This window comes from Lemur catta, chromosome 2 (genome assembly GCF_020740605.2).
Source record: "Lemur catta isolate mLemCat1 chromosome 2, mLemCat1.pri, whole genome shotgun sequence".
NCBI classification, from domain to species: domain Eukaryota; kingdom Metazoa; phylum Chordata; class Mammalia; order Primates; family Lemuridae; genus Lemur; species Lemur catta.
In genome coordinates this window covers 10,526,028-10,545,220 of record NC_059129.1, presented here as the reverse complement: position 1 = coordinate 10,545,220, position 19,193 = coordinate 10,526,028, and the positions used below count along the sequence as shown (strand labels likewise).

Below are 19,193 nucleotides of genomic sequence, written 5' to 3'. Positions count from 1 at the left end.
CCCTCGAGAGAGTGAAAGAGCTGAACTGCATTAAATCTCGGTTGGCAGGTTTTTCCTGGGGTTCACCTCACAAGCTCCCTCATTCTCCGCTTTGAGGCTCCTTTCGACTCCACAACCTTAAGCCAGGGGGAAGGCCTCTTTAAACTGGGGATTTTCGCCAAAAAAGCCAGGATCACCCCCCGGGAAAGTCCCTATTTAGGGGTTTATCGGGAGGGGACTGAGCCTGACGAGGCTGCAGGGCCGCGAGGCCCCGCCCCCCCCGGGTTCCCAGCCTGCCCCGCGCGGGGAGGACCCGGCGGTGGGGGGCGGGGCGAGGAAGGGGCGGGGCAAGGGCCCAGAAGGGCGTCGGTTTTGCGACAGGGGCGGTGCGGTGCGGAAGCGGAAGTGGAGGGTGCGCTTGGCGGCGGCGGCGGGAGCTGCGGAGTCGGGAATCAAAACAAAGGGCCTGGGGGGGCGGGGGGGAAAGCGGCAGGGCCGGAATGTGAGCGGAGGTGGAGCGGACGGCTGAGGTGAGTTTGCTGTCAGCACTGGGACTAGACCCGGAGTGGCTCTGCTGCTGTGGGGCCACTGGAGCTGGGCGGAGGGGACAGTGCCCCCCCTTCTTCCGCCTATTGCTGGGGTTGAAGGGGGAAGAGGTTGGTTACTCCCAGGGGAAGGACTGGGACCCGCCAGTCGGGCCCCCACAAAAGAGTTGGCTTGTGTCCCTTTCATGTCCGTTCACTACTGTCACTGTTGGCGCCGCTGTTCCCCTTTGGGAGTGAGTATTTGGCTTCCTGCCCTCACCTGGCTGCTCTCTATGGGGCCCTCCAGGAATGGAGAGCAACCTTTCCAGGGCAGTATGCACAATCGGAAGGTTTAGAGAGAAGGAAGGTGGCGAGTGTTTTTGCACCTCCCCCTGCCCCCGAGCGTTTTGCATTCTCCTTGGTCTTTTAGTAGCCCCTACAGTGTATCCTCAGGCTTGAGTGACAGTGTTGAGCTGCCTTAGGGCTTCAGGCACTCTGGTTGCTAATTGTAATGTGACCTTATGATAACACCTTTTTAGAGTTTCCCAAGCACCTTTCCGGTATTACCGAGAGCTTAAGAAGATACAAGTTACATTTGTATCTTTTAGACTTACCAGCATTCTGAGTGGTAAATATTCTGCCTCGAATACAGGGGGATTGAAGCCTAAGCGATCTTCCTAGACATTTGTTGAACACTTTATTCGTTCGACAATTATTTGTTGAAATGTGCCAGGCACTGTGCTAAGTGCAGGAGATATAATAGTGAATAAGAAAACATAGTCCCTGCTGTCGTGGAGTTTTTTCTTATTTTTTTGAAAGAGTCTCAGCTCTGTTGCCCGGGCTCGAGTGCCGTGGCGTCAGCCTAGCTCACAGCAACCTCGAACTCCTGGGCTCAAGCGATCCTCCTGCCTCAGCCTCCCAAGTAGCTGGGACTACAGGCGCGTGCCACCACGCCCGGCTAAAAAATTTTTTTTCCTATTTTTAGTAGAGATGGAGATCTCACTCTTGCTCAGGCTGGTCTTGAACTCCTGAGCTCAAGCGATCCTCCCGCCTTGGCCTCCCAGTGTGCTAGGATTACAGGCGTGAGCTACCCCACCCAGCGTCGTGGAGTTTATATGCTAGTAAGGCAGAAAGATAATAAAATAATAAGCAAATAAACGAGATCATTAGGATCAAAGGATTAAAAAATTAGAAGAGCTGTGGGGGAAGAAGATAATGGAATGGGATGGTTTGAGGTCGAGGATCGGATTAGGTGCTATGGAAAGGCCATTTACTAAATATTTCGCATGGATTATCTCGTGTAATCTGAACAACACCCCTGTGAGGGATTACTGTTATGTTACACCCATTTTAGAGATGGGATCTGAGGTTCAGTGAGTTTGTGAATTGTCCAAAGCTTTACAAATAGGAAGTAGTAGAATTGGGGACTAATATGCAGTCTGATGTTAAAGCCTGTTCTTTCAACCACTATCTGGATTATTCAAAGACTCCAGGAGATAGTGGCAGAAGGAGATTCCCACTAAAAAACAGAACCTGTTTTGGCTACCTAAATTGCTTAGTGACATTCCCAGGAATATTTCGGAATATTCTAGAATGTGGGTCACTAACAAGTTTCTACTTTTAATTGCTTGTATTGAGTGATATTGAAGGCACCTTGGTGTGGTGGAAAGGGGTGAACAAGTCTCATTTTGCCCCTTTTCTGATTGTGTGATCTCAGTCTAGCTATAAAACTTCATTAAGCTTCTGTTTCCCCCTCTGCAAAATGTGACTGATTTCTTCCCCTGTCTCCCTCACAAAATTATTGAGAAAAAAAAAATTATGTTAGTGTGTTCTGTTGTCTCAGTATTTTTCATCATTGTGTCCCTTAACACCAACCACAGGCCTGCTACATAGTAGATACTAAGTAAATATTTGCTGAATGAGGAAATACTGTTAAATGAAAATACTTTGTGAGCTGTATTATGCTATAAATGTCTGCTCACTTTCAGGATTTGGCTTTGAAGAGGTTTGAGAGAGCATGTTGAAATTGTATACACCATAAATACCACAGACTCATGATTTAGAGAGGAGCTTGTTGAGGGATATAAGACCTGTATATAATAGGAAAAAAGTATCATAACTTACTGTTGGGCTGTTATTTAATTCTGTCTCTGCATTAACCACTCCCAACAGTGTGCAGTAGGTAAATGGTGTGCTTTATTAAATAATTCCCTCATTCAACAAATATTTACTTTGTATTTGCCATGTAGCAGGCTCTGTGCTTGGCACAAGAGATACAATGGTGAAAATAGTGGGATCCACTTAGGGAATTTTTTTGTTCTTGGTGATGCAGTGATGTAGAAAGGGGAGAAATTGGCCACATTTTACAGAGGAGGAAACAGAAACTTATGAACTTTTGTAGCTCTGACAAAAGGGCCAGATAATAAATATTTTAGGCTTTGGGGGCTATACAGTCTCTTTTGCAAAGACAACTCTGCAATTGTAGTGCAAAAGCAACTATAGATAGTATTTAAATGAATGGATGTGGCTCTGTCCCAATAAAACTTTATTTATGGACACATAAATTTGAATTTCATATAATTTTATATGTCACAAAATATTGTTCTTTTGATTTTTTTCAAGAATTAAAAAATGGGCAGAGCATCATGGCTCACGCCTATAATCCCAACACTTTGGGAGGCAAGGTGGGAGACTAGCTTGAGCCCAGTAGTTTGGGCTCAAGCCCAAACTGAGCAGCATAGTGAGAGACTGTCTCTACAAGAAATACAAAAATTAGCAGGGTGTGGTGACGCATGCCTGTAGTCCTAGCTACTTGGGAGGCAGAGGCAGGAGGATCACTTGCTTGAGCCCAGGAGTTGAAGGTTGCAGTAAGCTGTGATCATACCACTACACTCTAGCCTGGGCAACAGAGAACAGAGCGAGACCCTGTCTCAAAAAAAAAAAAAGAAAAAGGATTAAAAAATGTAAAATACATTCTTACTTCACAGGCCATTTAAATAGAGGCACTGGGCCAGTTTTGGCTGGCAGGCCATAGTTTACCTCTGCTCTATGTGATGATGTCTTCTGTACACTAGATATCATATAATCAGCTCTCCCCTCTCCCTGCCATGTAAATGTTAAAATCTCTTGAAAGGAGCATCTTATGAGAAATACAACTAAAAATTTTTTTTTACTCTATGCCCAGATGAAATTTCTGAGAGATAATGCAAATAATCACTTTAAAATGGCCACTGTAGGTAAGATGGGATAATGTGGCCAGGACTTGCAAATGAAGTTCATTTGTCTTCTCTATCAGCCAACTGCCTCCACACCCAATGGGTGTGGATGATTTGATCTGCTTTTATTGTACTGTTTTAGAGTTGTAAATGTTGCAGTGGAAGAGAGAGAGCACATCTGTGACTTGAGATTTCTCTAATTGTTAGATTTTTGGTGGTATATCAGATTGTACTTTCATCATAAACTAAGAAATTGGTTCAATTTGCTCTGTAGCAGAATCAAATCCAAAGTCCGCAGAGGCCACTTAACTGGAACCTTCCATGCTCAGATCAAAGACACAGCGGCAGAGATTGCTCTTAAATCAATTTTAAAATCTTACATAATTTGTAATCAAGATATGATGGTGGTTCTTTTATAATACTAAGATTAGGTGCTCTCGAGATTCTGTTAACTTTTTGACTATGCTAAGCTGAGTCTTTAAGGAGAGAGAGCTGAGAATTAAGAAAAATTATAGAAGTAGTCTACTTAGGGCGCAAGGAGGTTGACTCCAGGCAATGAGGAGGTGAAGTCTGACTCAAGGATGTGCAGGTGTCCAAGACTTGGCTACTTCTCTCAAGCATGCCTGTGTATAGAAAAGAAATAGGTCTTATCCAGAGTTCCTTTTTATTTGAAAAGGTATAGAAGGTGAGGAATGGCAGATTATAAATTTTAAAAAAATCAGATTAATACAATTAGATTTTACTCATAAACGGTCAACCGAGTTTACCAAATTTTGGTAACCTATAATATGCTCTCATATTCTTCTTTTGTTCATTAAGTTTTGAATTGTCTGGGATCCATTGCACTATAAATATAGTTGCATTTTCACATCTTGATGTATTATAAAAGTTGTGCTTTTGCAAAAAAATAACATTGAAATCTTACTCGTTCTTAACAGGGTGGAAGTATGAAAGAAAAGAAAGATGAAAGAATGTTGAATCACTTTGTATGGCTGTATGATGGAAGGAAACGGAACTGAGAATTCCTGCAGTAGAACATTTGGATGGCTTCAACAAGATAATGACGCTAAGCCGTGGCTTTGGAAATTCTCTAATTGTTTTTCTCGTCCTGAGCAGACGTTGCCACATAGTCCCCAAACGGTAAATATGTACAAGACTAAAGACATAGCAAATTACTTATGCAAATAGATGAGAGGTCCATTTAGTCTGGGACATAGTCTCTCTTCTTGAAGTCTGTGCTAAGTTTTCCTGTATATTCTACTTGTAGTGCCTCTTGGAGCACATTATTACAACTCTTGCCTCAATGACAGCGTAATTTTTTAACTCCTGTATTCCACTCTTAGTAACAGTAGATACTTTATAATGCTAAAATTTTGGAAAGATTTGTTTCTTATTAAAGTCACAGATTCCAAAGATTTAAAAATTAACATTGTGCAGTAAAATCAGCGGAAAGCGCAGCATAAATTATCTTTTCTAGGTTTTCACAATATAGTTGTCTTTGTTGTAAGGCATCAAGTAATTTGGGTCTTTTCAGCAATGTTTTGTTTTAGAGACAGTTGACAGTGAGAGCTGGCATCTCCAGCAGATCCCAGAATGGAATGGTGTATCTAGTCCTCCTGGAGTCACACAATTCAAAATTGCACTCTCAACTTTACAGATCCCAAAACTCAGTTTTGTCAGTGGCATACAGAGTGGAGTAGGTTCAGGGGCCCAACTCACAATAACCGTGCTCATAAGAGCCTGATCTATATAAATCAGAATGCCAGTGTATTGATTTCCACTCTGAACTGTAATTGCCAAGAGGGCAGAACACACTACTCATTGGCTGATCAGTGCATTGCTGTTACCTTCCTTTTAGGAAAAGTCTAACTGAAAATCCGTATTTTTCCCAAATAAGCATGTGCTCCCAGGTGAGTGTAGAATCACAGCAAAAGGAGTGACGTTGTGGCAGGCAGATGGACCCTTCTACACTCTAAAGCATGAGCATGTTTCAGTCATCTATCAGGGCATCCTCTTCATCGTAATGGTTCTTGCAGTCTGCCCATAAAAGCTATTGATTAGTTAGATCCCCTTTCAGTGCCCAAATACTGTGCTAAGTGCTTTATGTGCTTTATCTCATTTTATCCTTCTAACAACTCTGAGAGGTGCATTCTATTGTTCCCAATTTATAGATGAGGAAACTGAAACAGAGAGGTCTTACAACCATTGAGTATCAGATCCAAATCCAGGTCTCTGACACTAATGCTATGCTTATAACCTTTGTAATATACTGGCCTCCTCTGTCTGTGTTGGAGTCTGTGTTAAATTATTTGTCTTGTATCTTTTACCCAGATACTCTAATTCTTTTCACTGGCTGCAATATAATTGCTGTCATTACGGCATTAAGTTGTGATATCCTAGGGTTTGTTAAATGTCATCAGCAACATGGGTGGACCATTTGGGTAGATGGCTGATCTCATCCGTAATGTCTGGAATGTTATTGTTCTGCTTACTAAAACCCCTCATGGACTGACTATGGGAGCTATTAAGTATTTTACTCTAATCACTTTGCTTGTAAGCCATCTTTATTGAATGCTGTTTGTGACTGTTGTCTTCATACCACCTATTTTGTCTTCAGAAGATCCTGTGGGGCAAGGGGAAGTTACCGAAGTGAAGTCACTGAGGCATAGTGGCTTGCTGAAGATATAAACAGGCCCCTCCACCCCCACCCCAGTCTCTTAAGATTCAGGAAGAACATAACCGTAATTTTAGTTGTGTGTTTCAGTGTTTACTTATGCAGACCTTTCTTAAGAGTGCCTCTGGTTTTAGCTAGCTGCTATTCCAGTTTGGTTGTGATTGAGTGATGTAAACAGAATTAAACACTGTTTCTGTTTTTTAAAGCAGTAGGATATGAGTAACCAAAAAAATCACTGGCCTCATAAAATTAACTTATGTTCTGATTTTCTTTTCTCAGAAAGAGTACATGGAGAACAAGAAAGTTGCTGTGGAATTAAAGGATGTACCATCTCCCCTTCATGCTGGCTCTAAACTTTTTCCAGCAGTCCCACTTCCTGATATTCATTCTCTTCAGCAACCTAAAATACAGCTTTCAGCCGTCCCCAAAGTAAGCTGCTGTGCTCATTGCCCTAATGAACCCTCCACTTCGCCAATGCATTTTGGTGGTGGCGGTGGTGGGAGCGGTGGTACTGGTAGCTTGATTCACACGGGCTCACTGTTAGACTCGCAAAGCACCAGGACAATCACGTGTCAGGTAGGATCAGGGTTTGCTTTCCAGTCTGCATCTTCACCCCAGAATGCCTCAGCTAGGAACAATTTGGCAGGCATTGCAAGTGACTTTCCCAGCATGTGTCTAGAGAGTAATCTATCTTCCTGCAAACACCTGCCCTGCTGTGGAAAACTCCATTTTCAATCATGTCATAGTAACGTGCACAAACTGCATCAGTTTCCGACTCTCCAGGGCTGCACCTCCGCTGGCTATTTCCCCTGTTCTGATTTCACAAGTGGGGCTCCAGGGCATTTGGAAGAGCACATTTCACAGTCGGAGCTCACGCCTCACTTGTGCACCAACTCTTTGCACCTTAATGTGGTACCTCCGGTTTGTTTAAAGGGCTCACTTTACTGCGAAGACTGTCTAAACAAGGTTTGTATCTTTTGATTTGTTATGTTGGGTGCAACTAAGGATTGAGGAATGACTTTTTTTGGAAGTGGATTTATCTTTAAATGTCTTTACTGTGCACGGGGTTGAAGATTCTTCCGTGGTGTACGTAGATCTCTCCCCATCAGCATAACTCGTGCTGGTCCTGAAAGAAGCAAAGGGTAAAATGGGAGACCATTCAAAAAAGTAGAGTCATTATTTGTATAGTTTATGCTTTCAGAGCCTCTTATTGCAATAAATCTGTTTCCTACATATGAACCTAGTTTGGCAAAGCCTCCATGTTCTGTCTTTAAAGGCTAGAGCACAATTGATTTCTTATGCCTCAGACTCAACTTATACGTGGGCCTATTCACGTAATTTAGGTAACCGCATGTTGTCTTTTTATAATATGGGGAACTTGAAACTTGGCCATTCACACTGGTATTCACTGGTATTTACTCCCCTTTATGTGAAGTGTGTGTGAGGTCTTCATTGCAGCAGACACATGCCCCAGAATATAAAGATCTGATCATGTGAATATCTTTCCTGATCATTTCAAGTCTTCTGGAAATGAGTTTATGAACTGATAGCTAACGGTCCTGGGAAAGATTGTTTGAAAATACATTTTATCAGAGGTTAGCAGGTAGAAAGGTGAAACACTTAGGATGTGTTTTTCAGTTGTTGTGTATAACTCTAGGTTCTGAAATGATGTATCTGAAACCTCCTCCTTTTTTAAAAAAATTTTAAAACAGCCGGCAAGAAATAGTATAATTGATGCTGCTAAAGTCTGGCCAAATATACCACCTCCAAATACTCAACCTGCACCTCTTGCAATCCCTCTGTGTAATGGCTGTGGAACCAAAGGAACAGGGAAGGAGACCACGTTGTTATTGGCGACCAGTCTAGGCAAAGCTGCTTCGAAATTTGGTAAATGACAGTATGGCATAAAATGTACATATTTAAGTAGTTTTCAATATCTGGTACTAACATTGCATTTAATCACCTTTAAAAGATTCCTTGTGGTTCTAAAGCTACTGTGTATGTGAGTCCCCATTTCCATCTCTTGGTAAAAATCTTTTTATTATAGACCAGGAAGTCATTTGCCCTTTGTGTTGGGCTGAGGCTATTTGAGATCAGAAGCTATGTATAGGAAAATGGCTAGTATATTATGAGAAATAAAGTGCTGGAGTAGATATAGTGTCAACTTAGGTTTGTAATCACATCTGTTGATTGTATACTCCCTGGAAGTATTTAGTATTTCGAACAATTTAGTAATGGCTGATTTAGAACAGCATTTGAAAACCTAAAAGTTCTCAGTGAAAATCATTTCCCCAAAAAGGAGTTAGTGATATTTTCTCCTTTGAAAACATTTTTAAAATGTTAAATCTGGGCCAGAAGAAGTTGCTCACGCCTGTAATCTAGCACTCCGGGGAGGCCGAGGCGGGAGGATCAAGTGAGGTCAGGAGTTCGAGACCAGCCTAAGCAAGAGCGAGACCGCTGTCTCCAGAAAAAATAGAAAAATTAGCCAGGCATGGTGCCACATGTAGTCCCAGCTACTTGGGAAGCTGAGGCAGGAGGATCACTTGAGCTCAGGAGGTTGAGGTTGTAGTGAACTGTGATGATACCACTGTAGTGCAGCCCGGGCAACAGAGTGAAACTGTCTCAAAATAAATAAATAAATAAAATGTTAAATCCAGGTGTTAATTCAGTATTTAAAATAACAACAGTAACAGCTTCACCCTTTGTCAACTCTTTGTTTTTCCATACTGAGTAGGTGGATAAGCATGGGCTGAGCGCGAAGATCAGGTCTCGAAGCTGCAGCATCCAATCAGTTACGCGTTAGTGTTCTGAGAAACATCACTGCTCAGCATGAGAATGGCTCATGCTTTGAGATGGGTTTATGGTGTTGAGATGGGTTTATGGTGGGCTTAAAGTCACTTGACCTTTAGATTTGTGCTCTGCTACAAAACAAGAATAATCTCTTAGAGTAATACTTTGGCAACTTGGTTGCTTTCAACCAGTGAGGTTGGTATCCCTAAAACTTAGCATCAATCATTTAATTTTTCTGCCACTAAGAATGATAGTAGCTATCTACTATTTTAATTTGGCCTTTCTTTTTTTTCACTGCATGTAATTGAAAGTGTTAACATTTCTTAAGGGTCACCAGAAGTTGCAGTAGCCGGACAGGTGCTAGAAAACTTACCCCCCATTGGAGTTTTTTGGGATATTGAAAACTGCTCCGTTCCCTCTGGCCGGTCGGCTACTGCTGTTGTACAGAGAATCCGTGAGAAGTTTTTTAAAGGCCACAGAGAAGCGGAATTCATCTGTGTGTGTGACATCAGTAAAGAAAACAAGGAAGTTATTCAAGAACTGAATAATTGCCAGGTGAAAAAAAAAGTTTTCTTTTAAAGACAGAATTTTAATTTACTATGGTAGAAGAATAAGCATGAGTTTCTTTTTAAGAGTTCTGAGTCAAAGTTTGTTAAATGATATTTGTGCTACGTTTTCAAATAAAAGAAAATTAGGAAAAGATCATTTCTAAAGTACAAGAAATTATTTAATCATTTGCTCTTTCAATAATGCTGCTATACTGGTATAGTGGTTACATATGTATTGTTTCCATTTTGATTTTGGTAACTATTCTGTGAACCAGGCACATAGGATTTATTATTTGCAATTTACAAATGAAACTAAAGCCCCACGAGGTGAAGAAACTTCATTAAGATCACATGGCCACTAGAAGAGCTAGGATTTAAATCCAGATTGTCTGGCCCCCAAAGTCTATGCTCTTAAGCTGGAACTAGAAGTCAGGTCTTTCGACTCTCAGGCAGTTAATTCTGTTGCTATTCCATATTGCTGTCTAAAATCGTATATTTAGGTTCTTTACAAAAACAAATAAATCCTGTTGTGTATTGCAGGTGCCTAAGGCACCTCTCAAAATAAACCTTTCCTTGCTTTGGAGGCTTATATGTAAGCCTGATAGTTTTAACTGGAATAAACACATTTTAGCTCCCTCAGCGGCATATTCCTCCTCTCTCCACTGCCTAACTCCTGATCCTAAAAGCCATAGGCAATGAGTAGAACAGACAAATGACATGAATCTTAACCTTCATTTATCTAATCTCTGCCACCTTCAAATTGTTGGCAAAAGCTACTATAGCAAATTTAACAACTTCAAATTTCACTTCCTTTTTTCTACTTATTTTCTGAAAAGGAGATAAAAGTACAAAAACAGAAGATTAGAGATAAGAACAGCGGTAATAACAGACCCAGTTAATTCTTATGGAGAATCAATTTTGAAATTCTTGAGATCTGGTTGCAGTTTTTTTCCATTCCTAATCATAATGACAAAAAGAGGATTTTTTTTCTCTAGGATTACTTATTAATTCTTAGAACTAGAATTGGGCAGAGTGTGTAGCAAATTTTTAACCCCAGCTCATGTTCATTCGCCCTTATAAATTAATGCAGGTAACTGTTGCTCACATCAATGCCACTGCAAAGAATGCTGCCGATGACAAACTCCGACAGAGTCTCCGAAGGTTTGCAAATACGCACACTGCTCCAGCCACAGTAGTTCTTGTGTCAAGTAAGTGTGGAAACATTTGCTAATTTCAGCTAAACTCACCGTGTGGGAATTATTGTAGAAGCAGAAACATGTGAAAGTAAAATGTACCCTCAAAGAGGCTGAAATACATAAGACAAGTTTATGCTTATCGTTGAGAACTGTTTAGAAAAAAAATTGGGTTTACAGGATTTTCTGTATTTTCTCCTTGGAACTTGAGTTCTTGTGAGGCCAGGTTTTAATTAAAGAAAATGTGATTTTTTTTTAATACTGGGCCCAATATTATAAATTTTGAAAATCTAAGATGAGTAATTTTCAAATTTGAGTCTCCCCAACATATTAATAATTGCTCCATTTTAATACTAGTACTAACATGTGTCTTGGAATTCACTATAGGGGTATGGTGAAATTATCTTCTCATGTTAATTCTTCTGAATGAAATGTGTTCCTATTCTAAGAAGGGGGGAAGTAACTTTGAACATAGTCCAGCCTTTTTTTCTCAGTGGGTGTCAGTAGAGTTGTCTGTCAAGTGTTTCTAATGTTTGGGAATGGGGTTGGGGCTGTACCTTCTCTTTCAGCTGATGTCAATTTTGCATTGGAACTTAGTGACCTGAGACACAGGCATGGTTTCCACATAATTTTGGTCCATAAAAACCAGGCCTCCGAAGCACTGCTGCATCATGCTAATGAGCTGATCAGATTTGAAGAGTTCATTTCCGACTTGCCCCCAAGGTTACCACTAAAAATGCCAGTAAGTGGGTTTGCATTATTGTTGCCATTTTCCAATATTAGATTATGGAAGCTGAAAGATAGCCCTTAACGAGGGGCTCGGCATGCCCAGGTAGAGCTGTTCTGTATAGGCAGCTGGTCAGATCTTGGAAACCTTCAGTTCTTCTCTTACAAACATACAGAGAATTGATACGTGTGAATTTTGCTTTTATTTTTTTCAAAATATCATAGGGAATTGACTTGTAGATTCACCTTACCAACAGCCTCTTGTCAGTGTCTCCATAGTGTTTTGTGTCAAGTCGATAGAAATAATGGAATAAGGTCATTACTGTTTTTGTTTCCAAGTATTAGGGGTAGAGAATATGGTGAGGGTTTGCACATACTTGTGTGGTTGGCATCAAATAAACAGAGTAATTGTGCATTTTTTAGGCATTTAATCCTTAAGCTCCAACAGGCCTCTGAGGCTATGCTTTCTGTAGTGCATTCTGTGTTGTGCATGGACACAATTAGGAGTGGTGGTTACTGCTACACATGTAGCCTATTTAAGCCAAGTGCTAGGAGAGAGCATATTTCCAGGAGGACAGACTTTCTGATAGACATGGGTTGGCATAAGAATGTTCAGTGTTGAGCTGTGTTTAAGCTGTTTGGAGAATGTGTGTGTAACTCTTAAACAGTATTAATAATAATGGAGAGGAGTGATTGTGTGGATGATCCAGGACAGTGGGCAATCCCATACAACAAAGGCAGTTTTAACGTATAATTTAATAACTAAATTTAGAGTTAGACACGTACCTTAGAAATGATCTCACATAACGTCCTCATTTAAGGGAGGAAAAGGTCAGCTCTTAGAAAGAGTAAGCAGCTCACTGACAATCCCTTCTGGTTCTGTATGACACTCACTTTTCTAACTTTGAAGGCTTTTAAGTCAAATACAGTATTTTAGGTGAGAACTTGCCCACTTTGGAGATCCATATTCCTTATGATTAAAAAAAAATTGATTATTCAAGACATTCAGTCTTAACAGATGTTTTCCTCATCCACCAGAGAGATAATTTAAGATACATTTCTTTTTAGTCTGTCCCTTTAATTTTAATAAATTAAACATCTATTAGTACTACCTGGGTTTTTGAGTCCCAGGTGTCATAGGGAAGGTACAGATTTTGTTGATGAGTGGTCAGCTCCCCTCAAAAAAAAAAAAAAAAAAAGCCTCTGTTTAAAAAAGTAATGTGTTCATTGTAAAACCAAATAAACAATAATATTCAGAAATGTGGAAAGTGAAAACCCCATAACCCTCCCCTCAAAGGGTAACCACTGTTAACACTTTGATATTGTTCTCCAAATTTTAAAAATGTAATAAATTTTTTAAAAAATAGTGTCACATATATAGTGTTCTGTGGCCTTTTTTTTATAACTTAACAATGTCATAGCTTGGATGTCTTTTCATGTCAATATAAATACAAATCTACCACATTTTACAAACCAGCAGAATGTTGGTTTGAAAAGTACTTACATGGCTGGTTTTTAACTTATGTAACCAGTCTGCCTATTACTGGACATTTTGTTTTTACCCAGTTTTTCATCATCTCCTTCAAGGGAACCCATGTCTTTTTTGGGCCCCTGGGCTAATATTCTGTAGGGTAAGTTCCAAGATGTGAAAGTTCTGGTTCAGAATTTTACTAGCAAGATCTGAGTTGTCCTCTGGGAAGGTGGTACTAATTTACACGCTTCTCAACAATAAATGAGAGTGTCCGTTTTAAATATTTGCCAGTCTGATAAGTGAAAAATGATATCTGCTTATAATTGGCCTTTTTATTAATCATTAGCAAAGTATAGAATATCCTTTTATTGTCGTTGGCTATTGATATTTCTCTGTAAGTTGTTCACATCCATTGCCCATTTTTAGTGATTTCTTTTGTGGCTTTTGAATTTAATCCTTTCTATAACGATTTCAAGTTTTCTCCTGGTACCTTAATGGTTCTGCTTCTTGATATGTAAGTTTCAATTCACCTTGGAAGGGTTATGACTACTTAGTGCCAGATAGAACTTCCCGGCTAACTACTGACAGCCTCCAGTTGTAGCTGAAAAGACTCTAACTTTATAGAACATATGTCAACAGCTTTACTAAATAAATAGATTTTTTAAAAACAGCTTTACTGAGATATGATTTACATAGCACAAAATTTACCTCTTTTAAGTGTACAATTCAATGATTTTTAGTCAGTTTACTGAGATATACAACCAGTTTTAGAATATTTTCATCACCCCAGTGAGATCCCTTATGCCTGTTGATAATTACTAATAATTCCAACTCCCACCCCCAGGCAGCCACTAATATCTTCTGGACATTTGTCTTCAGATTTATCTTTTCTGGACATTTTATAGAAATGGAATCATATAATATGCAGACTTCTGTGTCTAGCATCTTCTTTAAACATCAGTTACCTGTCAGCACTAAACAAGTTTACTTTCTCTCATCTAAATCACTATCCCCTCCCCTCCAAGGTTGTTAGCTAAAGTTTGGAGGTCACTCATTGTTCTTAGTTGGAAATGGAACGTGTGTTCTTGAGTTAACCTGATGTAATACTTTTTCCCTCTGTATTAGCAGTGCCACACTCTGCTCTATGTTTATAACCTACCAGCAAATAAAGACGGCAAGAGCATCAGCAACAGGCTCAGACGCCTGTCCGATAATTGCGGTGGGAAAGTGCTGAGTATCACAGGCTGTAGTGCAATTCTCCGCTTCATAAACCAAGACAGTGCAGAGCGGGCTCAGAAGCGCATGGAAAATGAAGATGTCTTTGGTAACAGGATCATTGTGTCATTTACTCCAAAAAATAGAGAACTCTGTGAAACAAAGAGTTCAAATGCAATGGCTGAAAAAGTGAAGTCTCCCAAAAAACTTAAGAATCCAAAATTGTGCCTCATCAAAGATGCAAGTGAACAATCTTCCAGTGCCAAAGCCACGCCTGGAAAAGGGTCACAGGCAAATTCTGGATCTGCTACAAAAAATGCAAATGTTAAAAGTTTACAGGTAATTTTGATACCTCTTGCTTTCTGAAGTTTATGGTAGGTTTGGTTTCTTCGTGTCTATGTTTATGTGCCCGCTTGCTTTTGCTGTGTCCTTTTTTTAATTTCGGTTTTTGATGATACTGAAAGTCAGTTTTCTGTACAGGATCTAACACATCTTGGGTAATTAAATTTTAAACCCCACTGCACTTGTGTCTTTTAAGGAGCTGTGCCGCATGGAGTCAAAAACTGGTAACAGAAACAGTGAGCACCAGCAATGTAACGTGAGGCTGGTACCTCCTCCCACTAACTCAAGTGCTGCGGTGCTGACGTCTAAAAGCTCTGGGATGACAGAATCAGTTTACAAAACCAGTCAGAAGTATGTTGAATTACTCTTTTCTCATAGTTGCTTCTTTAATGTGATGGAAGAAGACATATGACCTTCTCCCTTCAATCTCCCCCTTCTATTAGAAAAGAGAACCTCAGTCCCCGAAGTGTTACAAGTTCTCCTGTAGAGAAAAAAGATAAAGAGGAGACTGTATTCCAAGTGAGTTATCCATCTGCTTTTAGCAAATTGATTGCATCAAGGCAAGTTGGTCCTCTGCTTACCTCTCAGTCTTGGTCTTCAAGGTAAGTCCAGCCTCCTGACCCATGGGAGTGGTTGTATGCAATAGGAAGGGTTATGAAATATAGTATGTTTCAAAAAACACAGAAATGCACAGAGTAAAAGATAAGTCTTCCATCCCTGCTCCGCCAATCCCTCTCTCCTCAAGTAATCATAGCTAACGTTTAGGAGCAATGCTTCTTACATCTCTCTCCTTTCCATGTGGAAGTCTGGGTAAGCAGAGGACCTGGAGTCCCTGGCCAGTGCTGAAAGGCATGTTAAGGTGTCCTTGCGTTCCTTGTACTGAGGGAGAAACCCAAACTAGGCATGCCTTGGCTAGTCTTATTAATATGGTACTTTATGGGATGTTGTTTGGGAATTAAAGGTCTCTGTAAACCACTGCAATTATGTATCACTTTACCTTATCGAAGCTTTCTAAACTCACACCAAGTAATTCTTGAGGCTTGGGAGATAAAGGAGCCATAAGGCCATGTTACATTCCCATGAGCTCCTCCTGGCATTGCATTTGTTCTGCTGAATTGGTGCAGAATCACTATAGAAAGTGCCTGTGGACTTGTAAAATTATATCTAAAAATTCACACGGAAGTTTACTTATGTGTAGAAGAACGGCCACATGTGAACAAGAATATCTAACTTTTTCAGAGCCACAGGGAAGGTTATTAAATGACTTAAATTGGTATCATGGGCTGATTTCCTAAGAATAAATGCCCAAAGCAGAAAGTTAATTCATCAACGCTGTCCATAATTTTTGCCTTCAGCTTCCAATAATCCAATGAAAGAATATTTCATATTAAATAAGTTATTAGTTGTTAATAAGGGATTGGTAGTTCTTTTGACAGCAAGTCTAAAATCAGTGTATGTGTAAGATTAAAAAATAAATTTGAAAATGAAATGTTTGGTTTGGTTGTGTTGTGGGAAAGCTGTTTCTATATATAGTTGCAAACAAAGCCTAAATGATAAAACCTGAATGCACAGAAAAGGTTTTTAAAAATAATCTCAATATGTGTGTTTTAAGCAGGAGCATGTCTCCAAACCTTTTAAACAGAGCATCCCCCCTGGCTTTCAATGTTGCCAATTCGAGCAGTGGAGCCGACTTCCCAGACCCATTTGCAAATGGTGCTGACATCCAGGTCAGCAACCTAGACTACAGATTATCCCGGAAGGAGCTGCAGCAGCTCTTGCAGGAAGCATTTTCCAGACATGGCAAGGTAACCTTTTCCCTCTTGTTGTTGCTTTAGTTTTACTCTTTGCTGGAATTTCAAGTCAAGAGAACTTACTTTAACACACATAACCACAGCCAGGATGTAAGTGTAACCGAATAGGTTTGAGCTCCTTCCTTTTCCCTGTTCTGCTTGGAGTGGTGCTGTACATCCAGCTTTTAGAAATAGCCCCATAGAGCAAGAAACCTAGCAGGGAGAAGCTCTTGTCATAAGCAGAGATTTAAATGACACTTTGGTAAATAAAACGTAATGGGTTTTAGTAGCTCTACCTGCTGAAATACACAAATAGGATTCTAAAATAATGTTGGTGTTTCTGCTTGTGACTTACTATGTTTGATTCAGTTTTTAGGTGCAGTTTGCTTAAAATGCACCTTTTATAGATTCTTAAAATGGCTATGTCCTGGGTTTTTGCAGAGTCTGGAGAAGACCCCCAAAACTCTTCCCATGTGTTAGCCTCTGAGTCTGCCTTTGAGAGCTCTGTGTGCCACACAGGCAGGGAGACCAGGCCAGTGTCCCATCTCTGAAGGTCACCCCATGCTCGCTTACTTACGTTCTGGTCAGCAGAAGTGCAGCGTTGAGACAGGCTCTCTCATGGAAGCACTGAAGTCCACAAGCATGTTCCTTAATGATTCGCTTTCGGTTTTAAGACAAGGTTCTGGGTAGACAAAGTGTTCTGTTTGCCTTTTTACTGTTGTAGGTGAAGAACGTTGAGCTCAGCCCCCATACAGATTATCAGCTCAAAGCTATTGTTCAGATGGAAAACTTACAAGAGGCAATCGGTGCAGTAAATAGCCTCCACAGATACAAAATTGGCAGCAAGAAGATCCTGGTCTCACTTGCCACAGGAGCTGCTAATAAATCACTCTCTTTACTGAGGTAAGAAACAAAGAAGCCATTTCTTTGAGGAGATAACATTTGACCCATAAACAATTTTAGAAATAACAAAAATGGATTTTATCACATTCCCAACCCTCTTGTGGTGATTACATTTGTATTAATGCTTCTCAATTGACAGAGTTAGAAATAAGCCATTTGACTCTTGTTCAAGTCATTAATCAAAGGTGAAGTACAGCTTAAACTTGACAGGCACTTGGGAGGAAAATAATACACCACATGTCCAGAACAGTTCTAAAAATAGTAGACCTCTACAATAAAAGTTTATAAGCCTGAAGAGTCTAAGATACTACCTTCAGATCTTAGTAGAGTGTGGATTTTGTCTATGAAGGCTAGACCTACCAAGCTCCAAGCTCTCAACTTGGGCAGATATATCCCTAGTATCAACTAGAAACCCAGCCTCATAAGTCCGCATTGAGGCTGTGGCAGTCTTAAGAATCTGGTGATGATTTTATTCCTAATGAGATTTGCTGCTTCTTTGGCTCTCCCTGTTTTGGGGGGAGCTAGTGAAACAGGGGCCATTCCTGGATGTCTGTTTGGATAATTAAGGATCTTTTCTCTAACTTGAACTTCAATGGTACTTTTTTTTCTTAGAATAGAAATAATACTTACTGAAGAAAATTTGGAAAGTTCAGAAACATAAAAGAAGCAGGGGAAAAAACCACCCATAATTCTGTGGCTCAGAGTTAATTACCCTGAACAGTTTGGCATACTTTTTTGTTTTTGTTTTGTAGGGTTTTTTCCTTCTTTGAATGTTTTTTGGTGCCTTTTGGGTTTTTTAAAACTATAGTTGAGGTTACATCGTATACTGCTGCATATCCTCAACTACAAGAATTCAAATCACGTATGTCTAACATTCAAACTGCAATATGGCAGGAGATATTCATGCTTTTCTGCCTTTTGCTGTGAAGTAACAGTATCTTTTTGCTGCACAGGTGTGGAAAGCCCTGTGATTGACTCTGATAAAAATCCTAGTGTGTGACTTAATAGGCTTTCACTGTTTTGTCCCTGAAGTCTTTTTTTTTTTTTACATTTTTCTGGAAAGTAAATTCTGACATGTCAGAAACCAGTAAATTTATTTTGCATACCCATTATGTTAATTTTCCGAACTGTTTTTTTTCTTTAAAATACATCTGTAATGTAGAGGAAATGGTCTGTTCTCTAATGAAAATTTTGTCTTACAGTGCAGAAACAATGTCTATTCTTCAGGATGCTCCTGCCTGTTGTCTGCCTCTCTTCAAATTTACAGATATCTATGAAAGAAAGTAAGTTAGGTTTATTAATTCATTGATACAGTCAGTACTGATTGGTAACTTACATGTACAAAACTATGATAGCAACTCTTCTTTACCAGCCTGGGAAGGGAAATGAGACAAAAACACTGGTGTTCAGATTTCAGTTTAGGCTGGGCATGGTGGCTCACGCCTGTAATCCTAACACTCCAGGAGGCCACGGCAGGAGGATTGCTTGAAGCCAAGAGTTGAGATCACCTTGGGCAACATAGCAAGACCCTGTCTCTACAAAAAATAAAGTAGTTGGGCCTGGAGGTGCACGCCTGTAGTGCCCACTACTTGGGAGTCTGAGGCAGGAGGACACTTGAGCCCAGGAGTTCAGGGTTGTAGTGAGCTATGATTGCACCATTGCACTCAGCCTTGGGGACAGAGCAAGACCCTGTCTCAAAAAAAAAATTAATATACATTTTATTTTATTTTTTTTTTATTTCAGCTCATCATGGGGGTACATAAGTTTAGGTCATATACATTGTCCATGTCCTGCCCATCCCCCCGAGTCAGAGTCCCAAGCAC

The 19,193-nt window shown here is 40.2% G+C and overlaps 1 protein-coding gene across 6 annotated transcripts in view; it reads left to right on the top strand.

The window, feature by feature from the left end:
- Window positions 1–360: 360 nt before the first annotated feature.
- Window positions 361–19,193, top strand: part of MARF1 (meiosis regulator and mRNA stability factor 1) — a 39,527-nt gene continuing 20,694 nt past the window's right edge. For 2 of the 6 annotated variants that reach the window (XM_045542658.1, XM_045542657.1), the window contains exons 1-13: window positions 463–509; window positions 4,657–4,858; window positions 6,672–7,358; window positions 8,105–8,279; window positions 9,511–9,737; window positions 10,821–10,938; window positions 11,493–11,665; window positions 14,246–14,674; window positions 14,874–15,028; window positions 15,121–15,279; window positions 16,290–16,482; window positions 17,192–17,370; window positions 18,573–18,653. In XM_045542658.1, the coding sequence (XP_045398614.1) occupies window positions 4,715–4,858; window positions 6,672–7,358; window positions 8,105–8,279; window positions 9,511–9,737; window positions 10,821–10,938; window positions 11,493–11,665; window positions 14,246–14,674; window positions 14,874–15,028; window positions 15,121–15,279; window positions 16,290–16,482; window positions 17,192–17,370; window positions 18,573–18,653 (2,720 nt within the window). In that variant the 5' untranslated portion in view covers window positions 463–509; window positions 4,657–4,714. Of the gene's footprint in view, window positions 510–4,656; window positions 4,859–6,671; window positions 7,359–8,104; window positions 8,280–9,510; window positions 9,738–10,820; window positions 10,939–11,492; window positions 11,666–14,245; window positions 14,675–14,873; window positions 15,029–15,120; window positions 15,280–16,289; window positions 16,483–17,191; window positions 17,371–18,572; window positions 18,654–19,193 lie in introns of all 6 variants that reach the window. The other 4 variants (XM_045542653.1, XM_045542655.1, XM_045542654.1 and 1 more) reach the window with 4 other exon arrangements.